Source organism: Anastrepha obliqua, chromosome 5, assembly GCF_027943255.1.
Source record: "Anastrepha obliqua isolate idAnaObli1 chromosome 5, idAnaObli1_1.0, whole genome shotgun sequence".
Taxonomy (NCBI): domain Eukaryota; kingdom Metazoa; phylum Arthropoda; class Insecta; order Diptera; family Tephritidae; genus Anastrepha; species Anastrepha obliqua.
In genome coordinates this window covers 72,188,677-72,215,586 of record NC_072896.1, presented here as the reverse complement: position 1 = coordinate 72,215,586, position 26,910 = coordinate 72,188,677, and the positions used below count along the sequence as shown (strand labels likewise).

At 37.9% G+C, this 26,910-nt stretch overlaps 1 protein-coding gene across 1 annotated transcript in view; it reads right to left on the bottom strand.

Annotated features, from left to right (window-relative positions):
* Nucleotides 1-9,836: 9,836 nt before the first annotated feature.
* Nucleotides 9,837-26,910, bottom strand: part of LOC129248825 (roundabout homolog 2) — a 136,367-nt gene continuing 119,293 nt past the window's right edge. Inside the window, exons 11-12 of the mRNA XM_054888437.1 lie at nt 24,422-24,602; nt 9,837-11,769 (exon numbers count right to left, since the gene is read on the bottom strand). Of these exons, the coding sequence (XP_054744412.1) occupies nt 9,837-11,769; nt 24,422-24,602 (2,114 nt within the window). The remainder of the gene's footprint in view (nt 11,770-24,421; nt 24,603-26,910) is intronic.

Genomic DNA, 26,910 nt, shown 5'->3' with positions numbered 1-26,910 from the left:
GCCGTAACAAAAACTAAAATTGTAAATCCGATGAGCTATACAGAAAAGATACTTCTCTTAAATTACTTCTCTTAAATCATGGAAATCGGCAAGTATATTCGCCATGTGAGCACTTATTCCATTACCAATGAATTGCTGACTAGTTAGCAACCTTTTTTTTTTTTTTTTTTTTTTTTTTTTTTGTCGGGACAACTAGCAAGTGCAGCACTCAGACATTAATTGAGTCCATTGTACTACACTTGGATTCCCTTTTAATTTTCTTTAAATCTACCCGATCTCCGAAGAAATCTGAGTAGATCTTGTGGTGCCAAGGAGCCAAGATGGTCGCTTCTTAACACATCAGTGCCAAAGACCTCAAACCTGATTCGGGCGAAGGCGGGGCAGACACACAGGAAGTGATCCGCCGTCTCATCCTCCTCTTCACAAGCTGGGCAGAGTACACTGTCTGAGATGCCCAACCTTTCCATGTGCTTTGCCCACAGAAAGTGGCCCGTCATTAGTCCAACCAGCCGTCTGCACTCCCCTCTGCCTAATGACAGAAGGGTTTGCGACAGTCGATCGGACATGACAGGTAACATCAGTTTTGCCCATCTGCAGCCTCTCTCAGCCTGCCAAGCTCGCTTGTGGGTAGTAGTTACCCATTTGCTAACCGTGGCCGTGATGGCCGCAGAGGGGAGTGGCAAAGCGGGCTCTGGGCCAAAGAAATTGGCCTCAGAGCCCATCTTAGCTAAGGAGTCAGAGGTCTCGTTACCCGCGATACCCACGTGTCCCGGGACCCATGTTAGCATCAGGCTGTTATGTCTGCCGACATAGTTCAGCCTGGATTTACAGGACTTCACTACCCCTGATGTGGTTTGAGGGCTGTCTAAGGCCATAAGCGCAGCTTGGCTGTCGCTGCAGACACATATAGATCTGCCTCTCCATCGTTTTTCCACAACAAAGTTCATCGCTTCTTGAACTGCATACACCTCCGCTTGAAACACAGATGCATGCATTCCAAGAGCAAAGTGCAGTTTTGTCCCGCTGGATTCCACGTAGACCCCAGAGCCGGAGCCATGCTCGGTCCTGGAGCCATCCGTAAAAATGCGAAAACAGTGTTTGCCGGGCTCATTTTCTGAGTCTCCCCACAACTGAGCCTCTGGTAGCACTACACTGTATCTCTTTTCAAGTACGACTCTTGATGGCATTGAGTCAAGGGGCATGGAGAGAATCGTTGGATCGATGTCCATACCTTCTCTGTGTTCCAATGCCGGACAAGGGCCGTACCAGTTCCCACTGTGTTTCAGTCTGCAGATGGCCTTCAGGGCCTCTCCTCGGATGTTAGCAACCTACTTTAAACCATTTCCATTGAGATAATCATAACTATGATAAATTCGAAATAAAACCAAAAAACTTTGATAACTTCTTACGCCACCTAATATAAGAAAATACCTGCGAAAAAGCAGCGGGCGTTGCTTTTAAATAAATAATTTGCATTTACTCTACTATTTTAACGATACATAGGGTACAAAGGCTGTGAATTTGACGATTCGTTAGCAATTAAGATTCGAATAAGTAGGTTGCCAGCCCGCCTATCCTAGCTTGGTGATAGCTAAATAAACTACCTGCACCTCCAAGCAGGTGTTTCCTGTTAGATACATGTTGTGATACATGGCCTATGCCGATGACCTCTGCTTACTTTCACCCAAGTTTTCTGATCTTAAGGGTATAACAACGTCCGGGCAACAGCAATTTCGCTCGACTGGGCTTAAAATCAACATCAATAAAACTAAAGCCTTGTATCTCAACTGTACCACCTCTGAGTCATTGGACGTCGATTGACAGCAGTTCGAAGCGTAAAAGCAGTTTTTCTACCTCGGGAGTATTGTCGACGCAAGTGAAGGCTCTGACATAGATGTTGAGCAAAGAGTATGCAAAGCGAAGTCTGCATTTGGCTTCTCGCGCCTCTATGGCAGAACAACAACCTAAGCGTAGGTACCAAACTGAAATTATTCAAGGCATGCTGTATGGGTGCACTACTTGAAAGGTTACAGTGACAATCACGCAAAAACGCTTTAAAATTTTCATGAACCGCTGTTTTCGGTGCATACTACGAATCATCTGACCCCGTAAAATAAGCAACTCTGATTTGCTTAGGATTACCAATCAGGTCGAGATTGCCTGTGAAGTGCGGAGAACGAATTGACAATGGATTGGTTACACACGTTGAAAATACGACAGCAACGTGGCTAAGCAAGCGTTTAGGTGGAACCCGTTCCAACAAGCCGGACGTTCAGTTGGAAGACCTAGTAGAAACTAGCGAAGATCAACCGAGTCCGCAATGGCAACACTTGGCTTATCATGGCGGGAGCTGAGGGTCATAGCGCAAAACCGTACTCGCTGGCGATCTGAAATTCTTGGCGCCCTATGATCCACAAGGTGTTATATATACTATATACTATATATGTACATATATGTATATACTATTCCAATATACGGAACGCAAATGTAAAATCACATTGAAATTCGCACATCGCGGGCAAGTGATCATATTTAACGCGTTACTTAACAATGACGAATATCGTTTCGGAGATTTCATGTTATTGTTGATTGTGGCTCTTTAAGAACAACTTATCATAAAATTCGTGATCTTTTTTCTTGGATAGTGAAGGCGACAAAACAAAGGATGGTGGAAAAATTTCACGAAACTAAATGGTGATTATTTAGCTATTATATTTTTACACAGTTGGTTTAAACAGCTGACGCACGTTTCGTGTTTTGTTTCACTGTCAAACATCTTCAGTTTGGTCAATAATTTAACCATGAATCGTCTTACAAACGAACAACGCTTGCATATCATTGAATTTTATTATAAAAATGGCGTGTTCTGTTAAGAAAATTTAAAATCGAAAAATTGTGTTCAGCGGCGAAGCTCAGTTTTGGATCAATGGGTACGTAAATAAGCAGAATTGTCGATTTTGGAGTGAAGATCAGCCAGAAGAATTGCAAGAGCACAGTTTGCTGCGGTTTTTGGGCTGGAGGTATCATTAGACCGTACTTCTTCAAAGATGCTGCGAATAGTAACGTAACTGTGAATGGTGAGCGCTGCCGTGAAATGATATCCAACTTTTTTTTGCCCAAAATGCAAGAGCTTGACTTGCGTGACATGTGGTTTCAGCTAGATGGTGCTACATGCCACACAGCACGCGTAACAATGGACTTGTCGAGAGGCGAGTTCGGTGAACATTTTATTTCACGTTCAGGACCTGTCAATTGGCATCCCATATCGTGCGATATAACGCCTTTAGATTATTTTTTGTGGGGCTATGTTAAAGTTCATGTCTATTCAGACAAGCCTGCTTCAGTTAGCGCATTGGAAGACAACATTAAGGCATTTATATGTGAGATACCGGCCGAAAAATTGGAAAGAGTATGTAGAAATTTAACTAAGCGGATGGACCATTTGAAGCGCAGTCGCGGTCAACATTTGCATGAAATAATCTTCAAACATTAAATTATATGGACTGTACTATCGACTTAAATAAAAATTTCATGCATTTTTCTGAATTTTACATGTGTTTTTTTGAAAACTTTCCAATAGCTCTGAAAAAAGCACCCTTTACAATAGTTCTGTCGAAGATAGAAAACGAACTGGCAGACCAAAAACTGGGCATACTTTTGAAAATATTGCTGCTGTAGCGCAAGTGTTTCTGATAGTCTTCAACATCGGCATGCTATGAAAAGGTTTTTCTGGTCATTTTTGTTTTTGTGAATTTTTCTTTTAAAAATATTGTAAGCTCAGACGTGTATGGCGTACTTTTTTTCGATGCCGTTTAGTGTGCTACCTTACAAGGAAAAGTATCGAATAACGCTGACAAATATGAACCAGATGATAGAGAATTGTCAGGAAATGCATTGCATTCCATGTGTGCAAATGAACTTGGTTCTCGAACAACTAGCTGCAGATAGCAAACCTTGTATTAGCTTTCATATTTTTGTTGCGTCACTCAAGTCGCAAGGCGCACTAAATTGCTTGGGGTGACTTCTGCCAAATCGCTGGGCAATCATAACCCAGTAGCAGGTGCAGCGTTGAATGAGAAACACCGCATAACCTGTGAGATCACACATGGAAGCGGGTAGCTGAATGCAGTTTTCTTTGAGCTGTGGAGTTACTTACCTGATGAGCCATAAAGAAAGACAGTACAAACCTGGGGAGCTACAAAAAGCAAGTATTAGCATCTACGTGTTAAATTAGCCAAATAAAAGTGAATGAAGCAAGTAATTTTTTTCTTGTTTATTTATTCAGCATAATTTTTATTTACTTTTATTAGTTGCTTATAATACATAATTAAATATTGTTTTACTTTACTCTTTACAAATACAATTAACAGCCTTATTATTAGCGTTCGTACATATTTTCTGCTTTTTATTTAGTTTTTATTTTTATTTATTTCTATTTTTGTATTTGCCCAAAAAGGTGGAGGGTGTTTAGGGGGACTCTTTAAATTACAAATTACATAATTATAGGTGAGTACGACCATACGTTTGTTAGGTCTTCGTAAATTTTTAGTTTGCGTGCACCGGCGCTTCGTTTGCTTGGTTATTTGGTTTTTTTTTTAGTTTTTAGTTTTTGTTTTGTTTTCTTGTTACAGGTTGCATGATTGATTTGAGTGCAACGTGTTCTCCAACTATTTGCTACATAGGCTACAAGGAGAGTGGTGGTTTCTGAGTTCTACCTAAATAAGTATGAGAAGAGCAGTTGCAGGCATTCGTCGTTGCTATTTAACTAAATATTTTTATGTACTCGAAGGATATGAATTTTTTTTTAACTTAAATAACTTACACAACGTGGAATGCCTGCCGTTTTGCTTCGTTGGCGGCGTTCATTTTTTTACCTTTTTTTTTGTTTACTATTTTGCGTATGTTTTTAATAGTAATAATAATAACTTTAAATGTATTCATTAATTTACTCATTCATTTCTTATTTAGTACATTTTTAATTTGTTAAGTATTTGCGTTAAATTTTTCTGTTCAATTGTGACGTCTTTCTGCAATAAAATTTTCTTTTGTAGTATAAATGCCGCGATTTTGGCAGTTCTCGTTGGATTTTACCTCTTTCACTTATTCCCCTAATTTATTTGTGAGATTTATTTCGGTTTTTAAATAGATATAATTTGTATGTTATATTTTATTTTATTTGTAGTTTCAAATTTTATTCCATAGTATCTGCTTCTTATAATTGTAGATGGGCATATTTTAGATGCAATTGAACTATTTACAACTCCCATTTCATAGATACAATATTTCATCATAAATAGTATTCACAGTTTACAGTTGTAGTGCTAAGGTGCTTAGTGGCATTGAAAAGAAACAAGATTTAGATAAATAGTTTTGAAGTGAAACGGCATATAAATTCTTTGTAAATGGGGTTTCCGTTAGGAATACTTGAAAACGTTCACTTAGTAAGGCTATAGCTGCCAAATTTTGCGAGAATTCAGTCGGGACAGACTGGCAAGTACAGCACTCAGACACAATTAAGTCCACCTCGGGTTCCCTTTTTAATTTTATTTACATCTACCCGACCTCTGAAGAAATCTGAGTAGATCTTGTGGTGTCCAGGAGCCAAGGTGATCGCTTCTTAACACATCAGTGCCAAAGACCTCGAACCTGATTCGAGCGAAGGGCGGGTTCGCCGTCACATGCTGAACAGAGTGCACTGTATGAGATGCCTACCTTTCCCATGTGCTTTGCCCATAGATGTCAATGGCATTTTTGCCTCCTCGCCACAATGAAACTCGGTAAGTACTCCCCATTTGACTGACCACCTAAGTTTTGAGTTTAATAGGGTGAGATCAATCACCTCCTGCCTTCTAGCAGCTACAAACGTAGGCTGTGTGCCTTTGTTGTGTATGTTTAGGCAAGAGGAAGCGTTAAACTCGAATAGCCGAGAGCCCCGTTTATTGCATTTGCTGCTGCCCCAGATTGTATGCTGGGCATTAGCATCGGAATAGGGAACAAGGCCCAAATAGCGCCGCTCACAGAACCTGGCGAGGTTGGTGGCCTTCGCACGTGTGGCTCTTCCAGAGCATCTTCAGGAAAATAAGCAGATGCAATCACAAACCTCGACCATCCACGTCTACGTAAATTAAAAAATTTTGGCACGATGTCTTTTTTTATACTTAAAAATTTTTTAAGTAAAAGATTGCGCAAAATGTATCACTCCGATGGAAGAGTTATAATTTTTACAAATCAATCGCCAATCAATCAACAATCATATTTCACAGTTGTGCAGTAGACAGCTGCTGTATACAAACAGACAAACAGTGCAGCGCGTAAAGGTAAAGAAAAAAAGTTTCCATCACTCAAATTAATTTTTTTTTATTTAGTAGAAAACTTATTCATAAATAAATTTAATGATTCATTTTGCGCCACATTCTACAATAAAAGACGTGAGCATAGAAATTTTGCACTCCTTTAGTCATCAAACTTTTTACTCAAAATATTTAAATTTTTTTCTGGTATGCCCTTTCATAGCAAATTTCTATTCAAATATAAGAAAGAGGAAGTTTCAAATTGCAAAATAAATTTAATTACATTTAAAAAAATATCAGGAAATTTTCATCAGAATTTCTTTAATTTGGCATAAATCGAGGTTTCACATTTGTCCAAAACTTCAAAATTTCACGAGCTTTTTATCAGAATTTCGAAGAATATTTAAAACTTTTTTTCTGGTATCAAAGTATTTAGTGAAACAAAGCATAAGTTTGAAATTGTAGAAAATTTTCTGTTGACGATCGCTGCATTCTATGCGCTTCAAGTGTTCAAGCGATGTATGATAACAACAAAAAAAGAAAAAAATGGCATGAAAAACTTTATGAATATCTAAAGAACTCGCTGAGCGAAATCATTTCTAACTCCTTGTATTTATTTATGTATTCCTGACATATAAGCGTAGAAAGCTTTATAACTCAACAACAAAATTTATTATCAAATCAGCTATCCTTTCATCAAACGTTACCCACTGAGCGTGAAACTCTAGTCTCTAATCCCGCATAATCTACAATTTTTTTATAATGTATTGAACTCTACTTAATATAGTTTCTGTTTGATCTAAATTATTTGAAAATTCATTTATAAAAGTGCATTCACCATTTATATTATCTTTGATATTTTAAATTAAATTTAATGGCTCATATTTTTCTGGGCCATTTTAACTCAATAGATCTTACCCGTGTGGGTTTTTTCGACCCTTACTTTCAAAGGTCTGGAAAGCATTAGGTTTATACGGTCAATGGAGGGTTAAAATTTTCGTAAGAATATTTCTGAAAATTTCAGTAAGGATCTTCTCTGATGATCATTTCTATTAAACCCGTCTTTTATTTCCCAGAAAGAGAATACATGCACATGATACGCTTAGTTTTATGAGTTTTTTGGATAATTTAGATGGATTTGAGACCAAATTAGAAAAACTTGAATACACTTCTGCATTCAAATATTCTGCAACTTTTCATCGTTATTTAGCCTTTTTTGCCTTTTTTTAGCTACTTGCAATGGAATGAAAAATAAGATGTTAGCACAAGTGTGATTCCTCGAAAAGGGAATACTTTGAAGGTTCCTTGGAAGAATAAATAAACAAAAATTCTTAAATGTATTGACAAAATCGCCTTTGTGTTTAATACCAGCACAAATAAATTACAATTGAAAAAATTATAATTATAAGTATTAGAAGAATTTTTGGAACAATCGATATTTCGCCATTAATACCCATCAATTAGTTTTGTAGGTTTGAGCTAGCAAAATGTAATCATTATTTGCCCTTTATATTTATGAATTCTCGGTGTGTATTTTTCTGCTAAGTAGATCCTTTAAGAATCAAGTTTTTTAACTTTTCAATGAGTGTACCAATATTTTTACTTTACAGCGAAATTCTCAGATATTTTCAAAAGTTTAAACTTATTTGTGCTTTTACGTACATACATATCAAGACCCACTCTACGCACTTCGGTTAAGAGTCAAATTACCAGGCTTTCTGTGCAAAAAATAAACATTCAAAACAAAGAAAAGTGCATTTTATTACAAACAGTCATTTAATCGAACTATGATTGAACGAAAGGTTACTATGTTGATCGAAGTTGTCTCACCAAACTATCAGCGTGGCATTCTTCTTCACAGTCAGCGAGAAAGTCTAGAGCGTACACTATCTGTGGATGTTATTTAGTACACCTTCTGTTAGCGTAAAAGGATCCAAAAATGTGACGAGATTTGTTACACTGTGCATACTCATAAGAATAGACGTTTTGCATAGCAAATTCCTGGGGCGGTGTGTGGTCAAAAAAGGGTGAAATTGATTTTCTACTAAGATCTCCCAACGTTGGAAAGAGTGAAATGTATGCTAAACAGTCGAAGACATTAGAGTATTTTAAAGACAATATTCGAGTAGAAATTATAGCGATTCGGTTTAGGTGCGCCGGGAAAAGTGATTGAAAATTAATTTTTTTTTGTTCGCATTAGTTTTAGAAAAAAAAGTGAGTGACATAAAACTAATTTATTGTCATCAAATTTATAGTTATTTTATCTTGGCAGCGGTGTTACAAAAAATGGTGGGTCAGCAGCATGTAGATATTTTAGATAGATCAAATTGCATAGCAAAAGGACGCGCTACCTTTGGCATGCCACATAAAGTCTACAGATCGACGATCTGAGGATTTTTAACGCCCATGTGAAGTCAGTAGAACTATAGTATATGGTTATGAAACGTGGAACCTAACTGCTCGTGTGCTGCAAACGTTGTCTATATAAGATCATGCGGTTAGTCTGGCCCACGTCATAAGCAGCACTAACCTTTGGGCTGCAACTAAATAAACACCTATCCACCACGAAGGACAACCATCGCCATAGGGGCGGCAGACCTGCTAATACTTCGGGATGCCAGGTTGAAGCAGAAGCGCAGAAAGTATTACCATTCCTTGGGAGAAAAAAATGTCTAGCTTCAAACAAATCAAATTATAATCTATATGTCGGGGCGCTATGTTTCGCTTAGGAGCCACTAGAAAATATATATACACATACATACATATATATATAATTTTGTAATGTAAATTCGACTTAAATCTACTTTATTGAGCATTGCCAAAGTTATTCAATATTTCTATTGATCAGATTCAGATAATGGTAATTTGACCTACCGAGCCCTCAAGACTCGATCTCTGTATTTGCCTTACTTATGCACCAAAACACCACTAACCCCTTTCAACTACTCCCAGCTTTTTTACTCGTCGCTTCATTGAACTTTGCTATCCCTATTTCTGCCATTTCTAATGAAGTGCAAATACACTTTTATGACACTAACAACGTTATTCATATATAGTACAATAAATTTTAGTCTCATCCCATTATCGCATTCCAGTTTTTGGGTACTTGTATATTTTAGAAGTACGCCGATATCTCTCTATAAAGTACACAATTTATGTATACCCCGCAACAAACTATAGTTGATTGACATTTTGAGCAGTTTTGACTTTTCTAATTTTTAGAATGTGATTTATTTTTTCGTAAAAGTGTAGTAATGGATCCAGGACCGTGATTGCCACCTGGCTGTTGGAGAAGATATGAAATTTTTTAGAAACTTTAAACTTTCACTTTCTTGTACTGAAATTTATTGGGCTATAAAACCAAAATCGTTTTTTTTGGACTATGCGCTACACTTTTATAAACAAAAATTATGCAAATTCAAAAAAATAGTCAAACTTGTCAAAATGCTCTCGCTTGTCTCGTAGGTAAGTGGGCAACTATTTAACCGCTACTTACTACAGCTCTTCTTTAAGACCAGAGAGCCAAATTCAGAGACTGCGTACGCTTTATACTTTATCGCTTGGGCCGAAGCTGCTAAAATATTTTGTTGCTGCCATTGCGTTTTGTTGGGGTTGTGTTTGAGCTTGAGCGTGTGAGGGTGTGCTTGTGCTTGTGGCTGTGACTGTGACTGTGGCTGTAAATGCTTGGGTATCTGTGTGTTGGGCGGCGGGCGTATTACTATAATTACAACTACTATTATTAGCGCTACTCTTTTGCGGCGAGGCGCTGAATGCATTTAAGCAGCTATCAAAGCTTTTCTGCGCTGCGCCTGTATTACTACTACTAATACTATTACAACTATTATTGCTAGCATCGAAATTACTATTCTGACTTGCTGTTACTGCCGACTGTTGTTTTGTCTTTTCACCTGCTGCTAGCGATTGCTTTTGTTGCTGCTGCTGCTGCTTGAAGGACTGATATGCATCCGAGGATACGGCGGACCAGGAGCCATCTTTCGCCTTCACATACAAATGCTGTTTACTGGGCTGTTTGCTGCCAAAGCTGTGATTGTAATTGGGATGGTGTTGATGGTTTGATTGGTGGGTTGCTTGATTGTTGGCTTGCGAGTGTGAATGTGATTGTGAGTTTGACTGCTGCTCGGGCGCTGTTGCTGAGGTGGTGGAAGCCCAATCATTGAGCAGTTGATTCGTTGATGTGCTGAGCGCGGCACCAAAGTCGCTGGACACATCGGTGATGTCGTTGGTTTTTCTGCCGCCAACACTACCAAGTTCATTATCATCGCCGCCTGTGAGAAAATCGAAGTGAGCGACGCTGCTATTTGCAGCGCTTAGGGGTAGCGCATTGCTACTACCGCCACCACCGCCGCTGCCAATGTGGCTGATGAGCAGTTGTGATTTATTGCTGCTGGCGCATGAATTGCCGCTGCTATATAGATTGCCAAAGTTAATGTTATTCTCGCTTTTGAATATTTTCGGATGACGTTGGCGACGCAATGTGCCCGCACCGCCACCGCTGACCATTTGCGCGGCCAAAGTGGTGTTGGCAAAGGCGCCGAGCCCTTGGCGCAGCGCATTGCTAGCGGCCAGCAGCTGTTGTTGCTGCTGCTGTTGTAATTGGCGTTGATTAGCGCTAGTGGCATTGCTGGCATTGCCACTGCCACTGCTGTTGTTATTGGTAGTGTTGAAGGGATTCAGGCGCGGCATCAGAGCTGCATTTGTTGGTGCGCCAACGCTATCGCTACCCGCGGAACTTGAAGCAGTTGCGGCAGACGAGGCGGACGAACCATTCGTAGGTGTGGGCGAGATGCGGTTGATGTTGCTCATGAGATCTAGTTTATTTTCGGTGATGTTGATTTTTTGCTGGCTGCCAACACAACTGCCACCATAAGGACTCTTCCCGTCGACCGCATTGGAGTGCACAATTTTCTTGTTGTTTGCGCTTTTCGCGGGCGAGGCGCTCAAAATCGCCGTAGATGCGGTGGAGGCGGTCATTTTGTCATTGAAAGGGTTTGCCGCAGCCAAATCGATGAGGCCAGCATAGTGGGTGCTGGGGGGCGCGGAATACATGCCAGCGGCGCGATAGTCATCGTGTTTACTATGCGCTGGGCTGTTGTTATTATTGTTGCCGCTGGTGTTGTTTAGTTGGCGTGTTGCCTTGCCATTGGCTACAGCGTTGGCCGATGTCGGCAGTAATGGTGTTATTTTCGCCGTTGTGCCATAACGATTCTGATAGAGTTTGGCATTTGCCACCAAATTTGTTGTTGCATATGCACCGCAGCTATCATAGAGCGCACTGCCATTGTTAATGCCAACGATGGCCGGCACATTGTTGCCATTACCGCCACCACTGCCACCGGATGTTTGTTGCAATGTGGCATGTGCATTTCCGTTTAGCGTTACGTGTCCCAGCGGGCCGTTGGGCGATTTGAATGTTGAACATGCAACCTCCGCATAATCAGGCATGTTGAGCGGTGTTAGACTGAAAGCAGAAAAACAAAAGTCTTTGGTTAGTTGAGAGTTGGCGAAGAAGAGTGTCGGGTAAGTGTGTGAATGCGGCGAAGTGTGTTTTCTATTATAATGTTTTTGTGTTGCTTGCTGTTGTTGTGACTTCCTGGCAAACGAGTGAACATTTCCATTAGAACGGAAATGCATAGCATAAACATACATACATTCATACGCACCCAACATACAAACGCGAGCGCCCGCGCCATTCAAAAATTGGATATGCCATATTGCCACACTACCTTAGGGTGGTGGAGTGAGCTCATACCACACACACAACATTTGCAACATTTCATTGCATGTTCAGTTCATATGCACCAACAACTTGAATTGGTTTGTTGCATGTCGTTGCGGTGTTTCGATTTTTTTCTTCCTTCCGATTTTTCATACAACTGCCTGGTTGCTTGGCTGGCTGCCGGTGTTTTGGCGTGCATGTCACAACTGGCTGGGGTTTTGTTGCCGGAAATTGTTGTTGTTTTTTGGCAAAATGATTGAGTATTTATGAGCGTTGGTGGGTCTGGTCATGCGAATACCATACAAATCTACACACAAATACATGCGCATAGGAGGCGCGCTGTTCCCCTTCTTTCAGATTTAATGGGTTGGCTGCTCGTTAGCATTAAGTAACAAGCGTTGTTGGTCAGCGGTTTAACGACAATACAATAGAGGCTACAGATAGGAATTTTACATGAGAGCGGAAACGGAAAGCGACCATTGGAGGAATGGAGCAAAATAAATCGCGTTAAATGAAGACATTTAGAAAATAAAATCACGCTAATTGAATTCCTTAACAATATATTTAAACTACTTATTAGGACAAGAAATGTTCAATGGAACTGCCACTAAATCTGTGAACGTATTGCGAGGGATTACCACTCAGCAATTGCAATAAATTGTTGCAAATAAAATAACAAATAGTTACTTCCCTTTATCTTAATCTTATCTTTTTTTTTAATATGTATATACATATGTATGCTAATAACTGCCTCCATATTGCTCCGACTTGCACCGGATTTTTAATACCTTCCAGCTATTTTCACCTGCAAAGTTTTTCCCAACATTAATTGCATAAACATTGCAAGCGAGGCGTGCTTATGAACCAAAATATATTATAAAATCATAAAAATTGGAACAATTCGCTTTCAAGAATCGTTCTTTCGCCCAGTATCTTTCCTTTAATAATGTGGAAAATGTTTGGCTAATTTTTAAAAGTCCACCGAGGTTGATTTTAAGACATTTTAATATTCTTTTATTGTATATTTAAATCCAAAATGACATTTTTCTACAATAGTAAAAAATGTATTTCTAAATATTAGCGATCCACTATTAGAAGGTGACACTTATTTCAGAGGTGATACGACAGGAAAAATTTAATTTGAATGTTTAAGTAGCACATAATTGATATTTTATTCGACGTTTCAGTTCAGACTTTATTGATCTATACGCTCTAAAGCTGTTGTATACCTCTCTTGTGGGTTCGAAGATAGAATATTCCAACTTTATTTGGAAACCATATAATCCTTGTCATATTAGAAGTCTTTGTCCATATGCTTTACGTTCTTTGCATTCCACTAACCCAATTCCACACTTTCTAAAATTCGATGTTTTCTCATTAATCTGAAAATACTAGATATTAGAAGGACTATTTTCTCCCTTACTTTCGATAAGTAGTGGGGAGACCGACTCCTCATCGCTACTCCAGAAATTAATTTCAATATTCCTCAGCGAAGCTTGCGCAATCATAATATTTTCTGGTTAGGGATGGTTTGAACCAATTAATTATGCTTTCAGCATTTTGAGAAAATTTAATATGCTTAAAAACATATTGGCCTAGATTTTGTTTCCACAAAGTACTACTTCAAAATGTTACTAAATGAATTGTTTAACTACATTCTAAGTATTTGGCAACGGCATTCGCATTGAATACACTGTATGACAAAAAAAAAAATTTAAATATACTTTTATGGAGACCCAGCACAACTTGTGGCTATAGAAAAACTAAACAAAATGGTATAAGAGAAATTTCCAATACACCCCCAAAATCTCTTCTTTTTATGGCCATAAAACCGTTTTTCAATAGGTGGATGTGAAGAATCACTCCTAACTTCACCAATTTCCATCCGATTTCGAATTTGTTTTTTTAGATCGAAAGAGCAAAAACAAACCTTTTTAAGAGTGTGTTGACAATTTTTCGGAAGTGACAACTGACGAGACTGTAGACGGACGTATTTGGATTTTTTTTATTTTTTCTCTATTTTTTCAACTTTGGCATCATTTTTACGATATTATCCGATATTGAGGATTTTTTTAGTACACTACTGTTATAACAAATTTAATTTAGCGTCGAATGAGCTATATTTGACTGTAATTGAAATAAAATTAATAGAGTTGTGTGAGTTTTAAGATTTTTTTTTTTTTACTAATTTGGAATGTAGGCATCGAAGCTTGAAAATGATAACAAGTGTCATTATAAACACATAATATTTATTGGAGTATTGTACAGTGCAGCAGTGTACGGTATGGTACGGTGCGGTACGGTGCAGTACACAACGGAGCTGGTTCCAAACTTAAAACTGCATTGGAAACGTCCCTTTGGAGTTTAGTATGGTACGGTACATATGTCATTATCTTCATCAGTTTTGAATACTTCTCTGTAAGAAATTCGATCATCATCATTCATCTGAAGTCATCATCAACTAAATTCCATTGTTTAAATCGAGAAGCGAGCGTTTCAGATTGTCTTCCCGATAGAAGTAAATCACGAGAAAGATCCTGAAAATCTGAATTTGATACAATGTAGCGTTCTGAAGACTTAGAACCAGACGGAAGGTACTCTTCATCATCAGGTTTATTGTTATCAGTTTGATCATCATTAGCAATGAGTTGAACTTCCTTCAGTTCATGACCTGCAGTTGAGTCAATCATATCGTCCAAGACTACGGGGTTCTTAACAGTTGCAACATCAGCATACTTAATGTGCTTTCGAGCTTTATAATGATGACCGTTTACGTCCGTTTTACAAAAATAACAATCATCTGGTTTATGATAAGGCTGATGATGCCACATCATCGGGGAATATTGAGAAATTCGACTTTTCTGGCAACGTTTTGATTTATATCTCTTGAATTTCAATGAAACAAACAATAAAACTTTGACGTTTTAATAATGTTAAATTATAATAACAAACTTCTTTTGTTAATCAATGTACAGTGTGAACTTTGGTACACTTGGGAGCTTCTTCATATTTCTATTGAAAAAAAAGTGTGATAATATGTCAGATATTTTCGTAAGTTTTAACCAGTTCTGTTGTATGCAGTACAGTACATATATACTCCAATAAATATTACGCATCTATAATAATGCATCAAAACACGTCCTTATTCCCATTTAGCGTAAGTTATACCTACATACCAAATTAGTAAAAAAAAAAAACAATAAAATCTTAAAACTCACACAACTCTATTAATTTTAATTCAATTACAGTCAAATATAGCTCATTCGACGCAAAATTAAATTTACTATAACAGTAGTGTACCAAAAAACTTCCTCAATATCGGATAATGTTGCAAAAATGATGTCAAAGTTGAAAAAATAGAGAAAAAATAAAAAAAAAATTCAAATACTTCCGTCTACAGTCTCGTCAGTTGTCACTTCCGAAAAATTGTCAACACACTGTCAAAAAGGTTTGTTTTTGCTCTTTCGAACTAAAAAAACAAATTCGAAATCGGATGGAAATTGGCGAAGTTAGGAGTGATTCAACCTACTGATTCAACCTACTGAAAAACGGTTTTATGGCCATAAAATGAGATTTTGGGTGTGTTGGAAATTTCTCCTATACCATTTTTCTTAGTTTTACTATACCTACAAGTTGTAATAGGTCTCCATAAAAGTATAAAATCACTGTCGCACAGTGATATTAAAGTACTTAAATATTCACTCATAATGTAAACTATGATATTTGTGAGTTAAACACTTCAAGGCTTCTCAGCACTTGTTAATTGTGAAAATAAGTAGGCTTTGATTGCAATATTTTTTTATAAAAAAGGGAATATTTTTGAAAATATATGTAAAACGCATGATGGGAAGAATAATGAGATGGCGCCTATCGTGGTCCCGTTACTTTGCTCTCAGCGAATTTGACAACGAGTTACGTGATTTTAGCTCCAGTATGGCCAGATTACCATTTTCGTAACTTGATTTAGAATTTTTTTTTTGTTATTTAGTCTCCGCATTCAGTAAATTCAAACGCCTTTTAAAATGTGTGAAAAGGTTTTCAATTTTAAGAAGAGTTGAGAGAAGGACATTTAATATTCTTGCATAACCTTAAAAGGAGCAAAAAATTAAATTCACACTTTCAAAATATCAAATTTAATAAGAACCAACTAATTTTCATTAGCACGAAAATCTTCTCAGAGTTGCCTTTTTTAACATAAATTTCGGTAGCTTCACATTAAAAACAAGAAACAAACACCAAACTTCAAAATTTTCGCATTTTCGGTATAAAAAAGCACTAAATCTATTGCGAAGAGCAAATGGTTGGCAATACTGCACAACTAGGAAAAACGTGACGTCACGCACTCTCTGATGGGCGCAATTTTCTTTCTATCATTCTTGTGTAAAACATAATTCGAAGTGCTGAAAAAATTAACTAAATTTTTTTCGTCATTTCGTCTTAAGTTACAGGATTTGGTCGTCATTTCCTCTCAAACAGCAGGAGTTGTGCGCCCCCATCACATAAGTTTTGTGCTGCCTGAAAAAATAATCGTTAGGACAGCAGTATTTTCTAATATTCTTTCTCCGTAGACTAGGGGAAATGTTACATTTTCTTTATTGTAATGAAATAAATAAATAAAAAGTTAAATATATTTTTGATTGAATTGTTTGGCATTAATCTATTATTCTGTCTGTACTAAATACTGCAGTTTTAGATTATTAAATAAATAAATGAATGCAATTGGAGTATATGTAAGTAAGTAGGAGGGATTCGATATATGTAAAGAGGCGTATTAAAAAAATACAAAACTGTGTTAAATATTAGTATATTTGCAGAGATGCGCAATATATTGGCTCGTCTAATTACTACTTAGAGTTTAGGGCGTGCAGATATGAGAGCTAAAAAAAAATATTTTTGTGTGGCAGTGACATTAACTTTCGAATGCGGAAATGTTAATCAATGATAATAATACCTAAAGAAATTATATATAAATTATTCTCTTAGAACAAACAAAATACAAAAAATTCTCTCAAAAAATACCATAAAGGAAAAACAAATAGGCTGAACTTTGACTAACAAAAATGTTCAGTAAATTTTTGGACTCTCTAAATGTTGGACTCTGGAATTAAGTAGAATTGAGTTATATATTTTCGATGCCAATAAAGCAACAATAAATTACTGCTGTCCATTTGACATAAATTATAGGTAACAGTAAAATTAACTGTTTTGAGAAAGAGACACCAACATTATTGGTACTTCTCAAAACGTTGTTGTCAATAATGATGGGAAAAGCAAGTAATAAAAAATAGCAGCAATAAACGGTATTGTAAAAGTACCAATTAAACGGTTTAATTGGATTTTTTTTTATATTCGTGAGAGTAAAACCAGTGAACAGCCGATCACATCAGAGCAAAAAACATCACCCACTGCGACGACACTCTATTTGAATATTTTTAATAGTCGCCAATGAGGAAAAAACGCTATTGAAAAATTTACAGCAGAGCGGGAGAAGTAGGCGCTGAAGTGAGCAGATAGAAATAGAAAGGGAGCCGGAGTGCAAAACGCCAACATATTGAGAAAAAAACTCAATGTTAATGGCTTTGATGGCAATAAATTTTACTGCGACGCACACGTTTCAAATGTAAAACGGATATAATGAAATTTCCTAGTGAAAATATGGTTGATATACGGGAAATGAACTGCGCGCTAAGAGGTGTGGAAGTGAAGAAGGGAGAAGGAGTTGAGTGCGCAGAGCGGAGGTAGAGTAAGGGGAAGGGAAAGGAGAAACAATACTTGCGAGAATGAATGTGTCTGAACAAATACAAACAACAGCAATAAAAGCAACAAATAAATGCAGCAACGCGGGTGTTACCTATCAACTGCGCCGAGCTTGCAACGACGAAGCAGCGGTTGCTTTATTTTTATTTATTTTTTTCGTTTGCCACTTACTGTTTTTATTTGCTACATTAAATTTTAAGCAATACAAAAAAGGGATACGCAATGTGATTTGCTAGCACGTAAAAGGCGCGGGTGGTACAGTGGGCGGAGTAGAGGAGTTGGAGATGGAGGAGGTGGAGAAAGAGTATAAGCAGGGGGAGTAGAGTTACAACCTACGAACTTCGCTGGGATTCATTAAGCGCAGCAAAAGGTGCGTTGGTCGACAAGCAAACAAGCAGACAGTTGGACGGGCAGACAAAAAGCAACAACACAGCCGACAAACTGTTTGATAGCCCATCCTACAGGGGTATCTGCTCCGTGCTAAGAAATGTAGGAAGCGCTAGTGAAATATTAAATTTCTTTCAACTCTGCGCACTTTTATTGCCAATTGCCAACAACAATGCTGTTGCCTAGCATTGCCGTTATTTTTTGTCTTATTGTTGTTTTTATAATTGTTTCTACACCGCTAGCCATGGTTATGGTGGGTGTGCACCTCAAGCAGCTCCAAACACGTGGCTGACATTGCCATTCCATTTCATTTGCACAAGTTTTGTTTTTCTTCAAGCGAATGCGCTAAAATGCCAGCTGGCGGTACTTGATGTTTCTATGTTTTTCTGGTAACCTTGCTTGCATTATTTTCGGCATTTTCCTAAAATGCACTCAAGTGTAAAACTTTAATGGCTTCGAAGCATTGTGGTGCGTGGGCTACTGGTTGTTGCCAGCCGCGGATGGTGGTTTTTAATTATTTATATGAATTTCTTGAGGGAAGTAGTTCCACTTGGTGGTGTTATTCTACGAGTATGGATGGTGAGGGGTTGCTTAATTTTTGAGTGCATAATATTAGGTTAAATAACAGTTTGCCCGTTGTGACTAATAAATTCTTAGGCTAATGGGCGAGTTTTATTTTTAGTGACGATTCAACCGCGTTTTCTTATCACTCACTGAATCCGTGGCACCCTTACACTATCCAAATTGTGCTTAATAAGGTCAAATGCCATGCATATTTTGGGACAGAATTCTATTAAGATATTAGTTTGAGATGAAGAGACATGTTTTTAAATGAATTGGAGTTGTTGCGTGAGTAGGATGCCCTTAGAAAAATTACATTGATTTTTCTTCGCTGATTGTTGTCGATATAAGATTAATAGTGATGTCCTTTCTCGAAAAAAATGTCACGCCATTAGACTTCGATATTACGGTGGCGGTCATTTTTCAATCTTAAGAAATGTTCTAAAATCACCTTTTTCATATTTCGGTACTATTTTTGGTCGATACTTTGCTTTGTTCACCATTGATGAAATCCTGGAGTTGGGTGTTGCTTTTTATGCCCGTTTCACATTTATTGGCCACTTAAACTAAATTATAGGTAACGCATATTTACTTTTAGAACAACTCAGCAAACTGCAGAGATTTGCAGAAGAAAATGGAGTTGGATTGGCCACATCCTTCGTAGACTCTATGATGATTTAACCACAGACACTATTGAGTGGAATCCCCAACGCAGCCGTAGACGAGGAAGGCCATCAAACACTTGGATGCGATTATTAGATTTGGAAAGTGCGCCGGGAACTTAACCTGGAATGAATTTTGTCCCCTTCAAAGTAATCCCCTTGAGATATTACGCACTTGTGCCAACTTTTTTTCCAGTTTTCACTTTCAGTTTTTCACTTCAAAAAATCATTTTTTATCTTGTTCGGCTCCTCCTTCGATGCCTTCTTTATCTCGTCAATCGTAGCTTAGCGTGGTCCTTTCATGGGCCTCTTCAGTTTCGGGAACAAGAAAAAGTCACAGGGGGCCAGATCTGGGGAATACGGTGGCTGTGGCATCATTAGTGTGTTGTTTTTGGCCAAAAAGTCGCGCACAAGCAACGATGTGTGAGCAGGGGGTTATCGTGATGCAAGAGCCAATTTTTGTTCTTCCACAAATCCGGGCGTTTCTGGCGAATTCCTTCGCAAAAATTGCGCATACTTGCAGGTAATATTCCTTATTGACCGTTTTACCCTGTGGCAAGAACTTCGGTCTTGGTTCGTGCGGCAGCTTCCATTGAGATGATTAAACTTTGGTTTCCACGTCATAACTATAAACCTACGATTCGTCACCAGTTATGACTCTCTGGAGCAAATTTGGGTCGTCGCGGACAGAGTCCAACATCTCATTAGCAATGTTCATGCGATGCTGCTTTTGGTCGAAATTGCGCAGTTTTAGTACGAATTTTGCGGCGACCAGTCTCATGCCCAAATCATTGAAAAAAATCGAATGGCGCGAGCCAATCGATATGTCTAGTTCCTCATCAACTTCTCTAATGGTGATTCGTCGATTGGTTAATATCATTTTCTTCACTTGATCAATTTTTTCGTCTGTTGTTGAAGTGCTCGGGCGTCCGGAACGCTTATCGTCAATCACATCTTCTCGGCCTTCTGAGAACATTTTATACCACCGATAAACGTTGCTTTGGTCCAAAGTAGCTTCTTCGTATGACACAGACAACATTCGGAATGCATGCGCGCACTTAATTTCGTTTTTCACACAAAATTTGATACAGATTCTTTGATCCATCCTTTTGAATAGGCAAAAATCGAAGACGAGCCGAAACACGTGCAAGCAAAGCAGCTGTCAACAATTAACTGAGCATTCAAAATGACCGAACTCGTCGACATGAGTGAGTACCAACATATCGCCACAAAAAAATCAAAATTCGAATATACGTAACTTGCGAAAATTCAAAATTCGCGATACTTTTTGAACATACCTCGTAAGCTGTGTACAACACATGTAGTGCAGGCCCTAGTACACTGCCTTGAGGTACCCCGGCTTCCATGTGTTGAGTAGGATTAGAGCATTTGTCTCCATATTTTACATAAAATTGTCTGTTTGCTATGTAGCTTTTCATTATCAGATAGTAGCCCAGTGGAAGATACTGTTTAAGTTTAAATAGTAGTCCTTTGTGCCTCACGCTGTCAAAAGCTTTTGTTGCAACATAGGTATTCCTTTTATCAATTCCTGATAATATTTTATTTGTTACTCTATTGAATATTTGCGACGAAATCCAAATTGGTGGGAAGGAATGCAATATGGGCTCAAGGCGGTCAAGTAGTTATAAGTTTCTCAAAAAGTTTGGGTAAGGATGGTAATATACTAATTGGCCTGTATGGAGAGGGTTGCGAAGCGTCTTTGTTTGGTTAAGACATTGCAATGATTTTGGCAACTTTCCAAGGCAGTCGAACATTTTTAATTCGTGATGCTGAGTTAAATATGTTTCTTAAGTAGAGAGTGGATTTGTTTGGTAACTTCTTCATAATTCTAGCTGTGATTTTGTCGTGTATATTAGTTAGGAAAAAATAAATCCATTGTTTTTGCCTAGAATTTTTGCGACATTATCCACAATTTCTTTAGCATCAAAAATGCCTGAACGGAATCAACGGAACCAAAATTGCCCATAATTAGCTGTTACAGTATCGGCACCATATACACTAGGCCGGGTCGATTTGTGGGGAGGCAAAAAAATCGCCCATTGCTCTGTGAAAATCATATTCTAGGGATCAAAATAAGAAACTTTGCCGAAGGAACCATACCTCTGAAACGAATTCTGATGTCCCCCAATTTGGGTCGAACTTTTTAGTTTCTTTTCTCATGCAAAGGCCAAAAATGGTGATATTTTGAAATGATTGTATGGGGAATCCCCCAGGGGAGTTCCAGGGGGTGTTCCACTGGCATGGGTGGATCGGCCGTCCAAAGTTAGTGGGGTCGGTCATACGTTTGGGCTCGATTGGAGCACTCTAAATGGGTCGAAGTGGATTTTTCGTTCGACCCAAATTGGGGGACATCAGAATTCATTTTAGAGGAATGGTTCCTTCGGCAAAGCTTCTTATTTTGATCCCTAGAATACGATTTTCACAGAGCAATAAGCGAGTTTTAAATCGACCCGCCCTAATATACACCATTCACAATTTCAGCCTGGCCAGGCCTGACTTGCATTTTCGCATTTATCAAAGAAAACTGTAAAACGTACCGAATTTTCTTTTTGTTAACTTCCATTGTTAACACCCTGTAACTCATAACTGCGTGAAACATACAAAAAGTAGCAAAAGAATTTTTTTGTGTGCAATGTCACCTTGACAACAAATATAAACTTTAAATTTTTTGATCGATACTGTACGAGATATCTATCACTACAGCTATCCCCGCACTAATATAATGTCACGAATGAAATAAATTATTCAATTGTTTATGTTTTTTAAAGTCATTATTTCTCCTTTATTTTCAAAAAATTGCATTATATTCAGAATAATATCAGGTCAGTCCATAAGTTCGGGAGTATTTTACCCATAATTTCACTTTTGTACGATTTTTGCATGCAAAAAATTATTCGCGGAATATAACGGAACTATTCGTATTTTCTTTGATATATTGTGCATTCAACAAGTAATTTTAATCGCAGATAGAAGCACGGGTTGTTAAAAAATAAAATGGAATCTTCGAACGCGTATAAGAGGCATATTTTGTATATTTTTTATAAAAGTGGTAAAAATGCAATCCCTGCTGCTGCAGAAATAAACACTGCTCACGGAGAGAATACCGTGAGTATAAGGACTGCGAAAAAGTGGTTTTCAAAATTCCGAAGTGGTAACTGCGACGTGAAGGATGCCCCGCGCGCTGGTCGTCCTGATGTCTTTAACTCCAACGCATTGCTTGAATTCGTAGAAACTGAGCCAAATTTCACAGTCGATATGATAGCTCAGAGGTTAAATTCATCCCATGGAACAGTTCAAAGGCACCTGGCTCAGTTGGGAAAGGTTTCAAAGCTGGGAAAATGGGTTCCGCATAGACTTTCCGTCGCCAACCTTCAGCAGAGAGTGAATGTGTGCTCTCAGCTGCTGCAACGGCTTGAAAATGAAAGTTTTTTGAACGGTATCGTTACTGGTGATGAAAAATGGGTCCTTTACAATAATCCTGTTCGCAAACGCCAATGGTTAGATAAAGATGAAACACCAAAACCGACCCCTAAAGATGGCCTTCACCCCAAGAAGATTTTCCTGTCTATTTGGTGGGATATGGCCGGTATTGTTTATTATGAACTTCTGGAACCAAACCAGACGATAACTGCCGATTATTTCCATCAGCTATCAAACCTGAATGAGCCACTTAAAAAAAATCGACCGTCTTTAGTGAATAGACGGAAAGTTTTGTTTCACCACGACAACGCAAGACCTCATACCGCAAGGCAAATATTAGGCAAGCTGAACGAGCTCGGATGGGAGCTAATGCCGCTAAATACCTTTTCAGTGGACTTCAATCCTATATGAGTAACAAAAACTACTCCTCAAAAGAAGCTTTAAAAATGGATATCGAAGGGTATTTTGGCTCCAAGGACAAAAAACTTGTTGAGCAGAGAATTAAAAATTTGCCTAAAAGTTGGGAAAACATTGTAAATAATGAAGGAAAATATATTATTGATTAATAAATACTTTAAACATCCTTTTTATTAATTTTAAAACCACCTTTAAAAAACGCACGAAGTTATGGACTGACCTGATATTTGCCATTGCTAGAGTTGCTAGTGTTAATAATAGGCACCAGTCCAATATGTTTTGTCCGACACTGTAAATGGGGACGTTACACCTTGGGGCGTTGCCAGACTTAGAATTAGTTCAACAAGGGTCAAATGTTTATTTTGCGTAGTTTTTACCTAGTAAAACATTTTTTTGGTATAATTAACTCTTTTTGTTTAATCAACTTAGTGATCGTTAAAATCCGTGCCAAGTACTTCAATCTAGGGTTTATAGTCGAACAACATGAATTTGCAAAGAAATCACGAAAAAAAAACTATTTGAGAAAGATAACTCGAACCGAAACATAATAACATTTAATTTTATAGGCTACATTGGAAACTTTTGCAAACGCTTATCAGCGAAGAGTAACTTGCAAAGTTATGGTAAGTGTTAGATAATGGAAAGAAAAAAACCTTACAGGTAAAATCAACGAAACTAAAAACAAGTTCATATACCATGAGAAGTATAGTTCGGAAAAAGTATGAAAGAAGCAAAAGCAGCGAAATGCTCAGAAATAAATGGAGCCGTAAATGCAAATTGGAAAACAGCAATTAAAAGAAAAAGCAGCAAAGTGGAGTGAGGCGATGTAAGAGAATGAAAATGCAGCCATTCACCATTTACCCCCAAGTATACCGCCAACTACAATCAGTTACTTCAATATTAGATAATTAGCAACACGCACTTTTCATATCGGTTTGCGCTAGCATAAGCGCCTCAGCATAGACTACATCCACTCCTTTGACTAAACAATAGATAACTAATTTTCTTGCGTAGGTGGGGCGACCGATAGCGTCATGCAGCGAATGCTTTGCTGCCAAATACCATTTTTCGTAGATTACGTTGGCTTAAGTGCGTGCATGTGTATGCTTGTTTGTAGGGTTTGTATGCTTTTGTATTGAAATTTCCAAAATAACAGCGCTACAACTTACCGTTCATAATCCGGTAATGGCAATGTTTGTTGCCCAGTGACTTGCGCGTAGTCCGGAAGTTGGTCCTTTGTCGTGCAGGTGCTCGCCTGACGCCATACCCCGCCGGTCGGATCGATCCAAACGCCATTCGCATTCAGTGGCAGCGTAGGGAATTTTCGCACGGCACCGATTGCGTGATTCCCTGAAATAAGGAGAAGAAGAAATAGAATAGATAAACGAGCATTGCGGGGAGAAGAAAAGAAAATAAATGTATGCTAAATAAGTAAGGATATCAGCCCATAGCATGGCGGAGGACTTTCAATGGGTTTAGGTACAATGGCAGTAACCTACATGAATATATTTGTAATTGCGGTTGTAGCGTTTATAACAAATGCCATAATATTAAGCCCCATTTAGATAGCCTGAGCACGAAGAAGATATTCAAAAATATCTATATTTTGCGTGCTTTAAGCCTTTTTGTGTTTTTTTCTTACTAAATTTTTATTTATTCCTACGAGGGGTGATCAAAAAGTTCACAGGATGGTGGTTTTAGAGAGCGAACCTTTTAGCTTAGCACTATTTGACGATTATATGCAACTATAAATACAGAGAGTAACATCTATTGCCATCGGTTCCTTGAGACATCGCCAGAGATAAATAAGTTAATTAAACCGAAAATATCAAGAAGTTTTATTTCAATGGACTTAGTCATGCTGAGACTAAGTTCCTCACTCAGCGAAGTGAAATATCACACATCCCTATGGTGAAGAAGTAATCCATTTACGAGTACTTGTGCCCAAGAAAAGGAATAATTCATAAGTGACAAACCGTATTTACCCAAGAAAGAGAGTGAATTGAAGGCAATCAGCGCTCAGGCTGGTCGGTTAGCCAACGTTCACTGACATATGGAAAAATTAATTTTTAAAACTATAAAAAATCGAAAACACGTGCAGTGGTAGATTACTAAAGGCGGTGTAACTTTAACAGATTTCAAGCAAGAGCGATAAAATTTTTGTAAAAATGTTAATCACGGAAAAGAAACCTAGCAAAAAACAACAGAACTCAAATCACCTGACTTAGAGCGTCAACTAGGGGTTATTCTGAGAACTTTTTCTTGAAGGTTTCACATGGCGTTCTCTTCATTGTGCAAACTTTTTCATCGCCCTCGTATTTACGAATTTGCAGTTTAGAATTATATTTTTTACATTTTTTATGCCGTGAGCTACTCGCGATTACTGCGAGTTATTTGAATGCAAATAGCAAATACGGGCAGAGCTGTATCCTTTCGATCCTAATGTGCGCCTCTTAATCAACTCGCCTAATTTGCTAAGCCTTTTTGTGGAGTCTATTATGATTCTATTTGCATTCATTTTTTTTTCTGCTTCTGGGATACACATAATTAATGCCGGTTTTACGTGTCCTCCAATCATTTCTCATTCCACTATGAATTCAGCGATTGTTTTCTTGTAATTCTTAGTCAGGCCTGCTTTAGCTCGTTTTTTTGTTTGTTTTTGTATTATGAGAATTTATGTATTAGGAACGATTTATTCTTCTTTGTTTTGTGGATTTTCTACAAACTTCTTTTCCTTGCATTTTTACATAAAATATCACTAATCGGCTACGCCAGCAGTTGTTAGGCTTTTGTGTAGGTGCTTCGCATGAAATATTTATTGCTTTTGTTTTGTACAAATCTACTTATGGATTCACACGCCATGACTATTTTTTATTAATTTACTTTTTTAATAAAGCGGTTTCCTTGTGCTCGGCCGGAAGTATCAAGGAAATTTGATGAAATGCTTGATTTTATTGATAAAACTGCGCAGATTACATTCGCTGCCTACTTCAGATTTATTTAGGACCGTTTTGTTCGAAGATTTATAAGACTGATTTATTTCTAAGTGTGCATATAGACGTACTACTGAAATCAAATTGAAACAGGGCTTTGTATATTATATAAAATTTAAGAATCTTTATTTTTGGTGCCAAATCTATCCCGGTCACAAAAAGTAACTTAAACGGTGGAAAATATGCAGAACTGGCGACATCTGTGATCTGTGGTGGGTAACCTGATTTCAGTAAAGTTGGCAGGATCAGCTGATAATGTTTGTATTTGTTTCATTGTTGTATTGTTTTTAATTTTCGTTGTTATTATCCAGCGAATTTATGGTACCATGCCGGCCTTCTTATTGTTTTATACTTTTTATGCCAGAAACACTTTCTTGGATGTCGCAATCTCGTAATCTATCGACATTGAGCAACACACTATTCGGACATTTTGTGGCTCAAAAAAAAAAACAAAAAATGTATGGCATTTAAAATTTAAATAAAATACCCCACTATGTGCTTGTGCGTTGATTTGAGCGGATCCCACGTCAAGTTTCTGTGAAAAACAAATCAATTCGACTGAAAATAAATCAAATGCGATCAAAGATCTTGGTTAGCGATTTAAGAGCTAGGGTTGGTAAACAAGGGATTTCTGGACATTCGATCTGAAAATCCACCTCCTCACC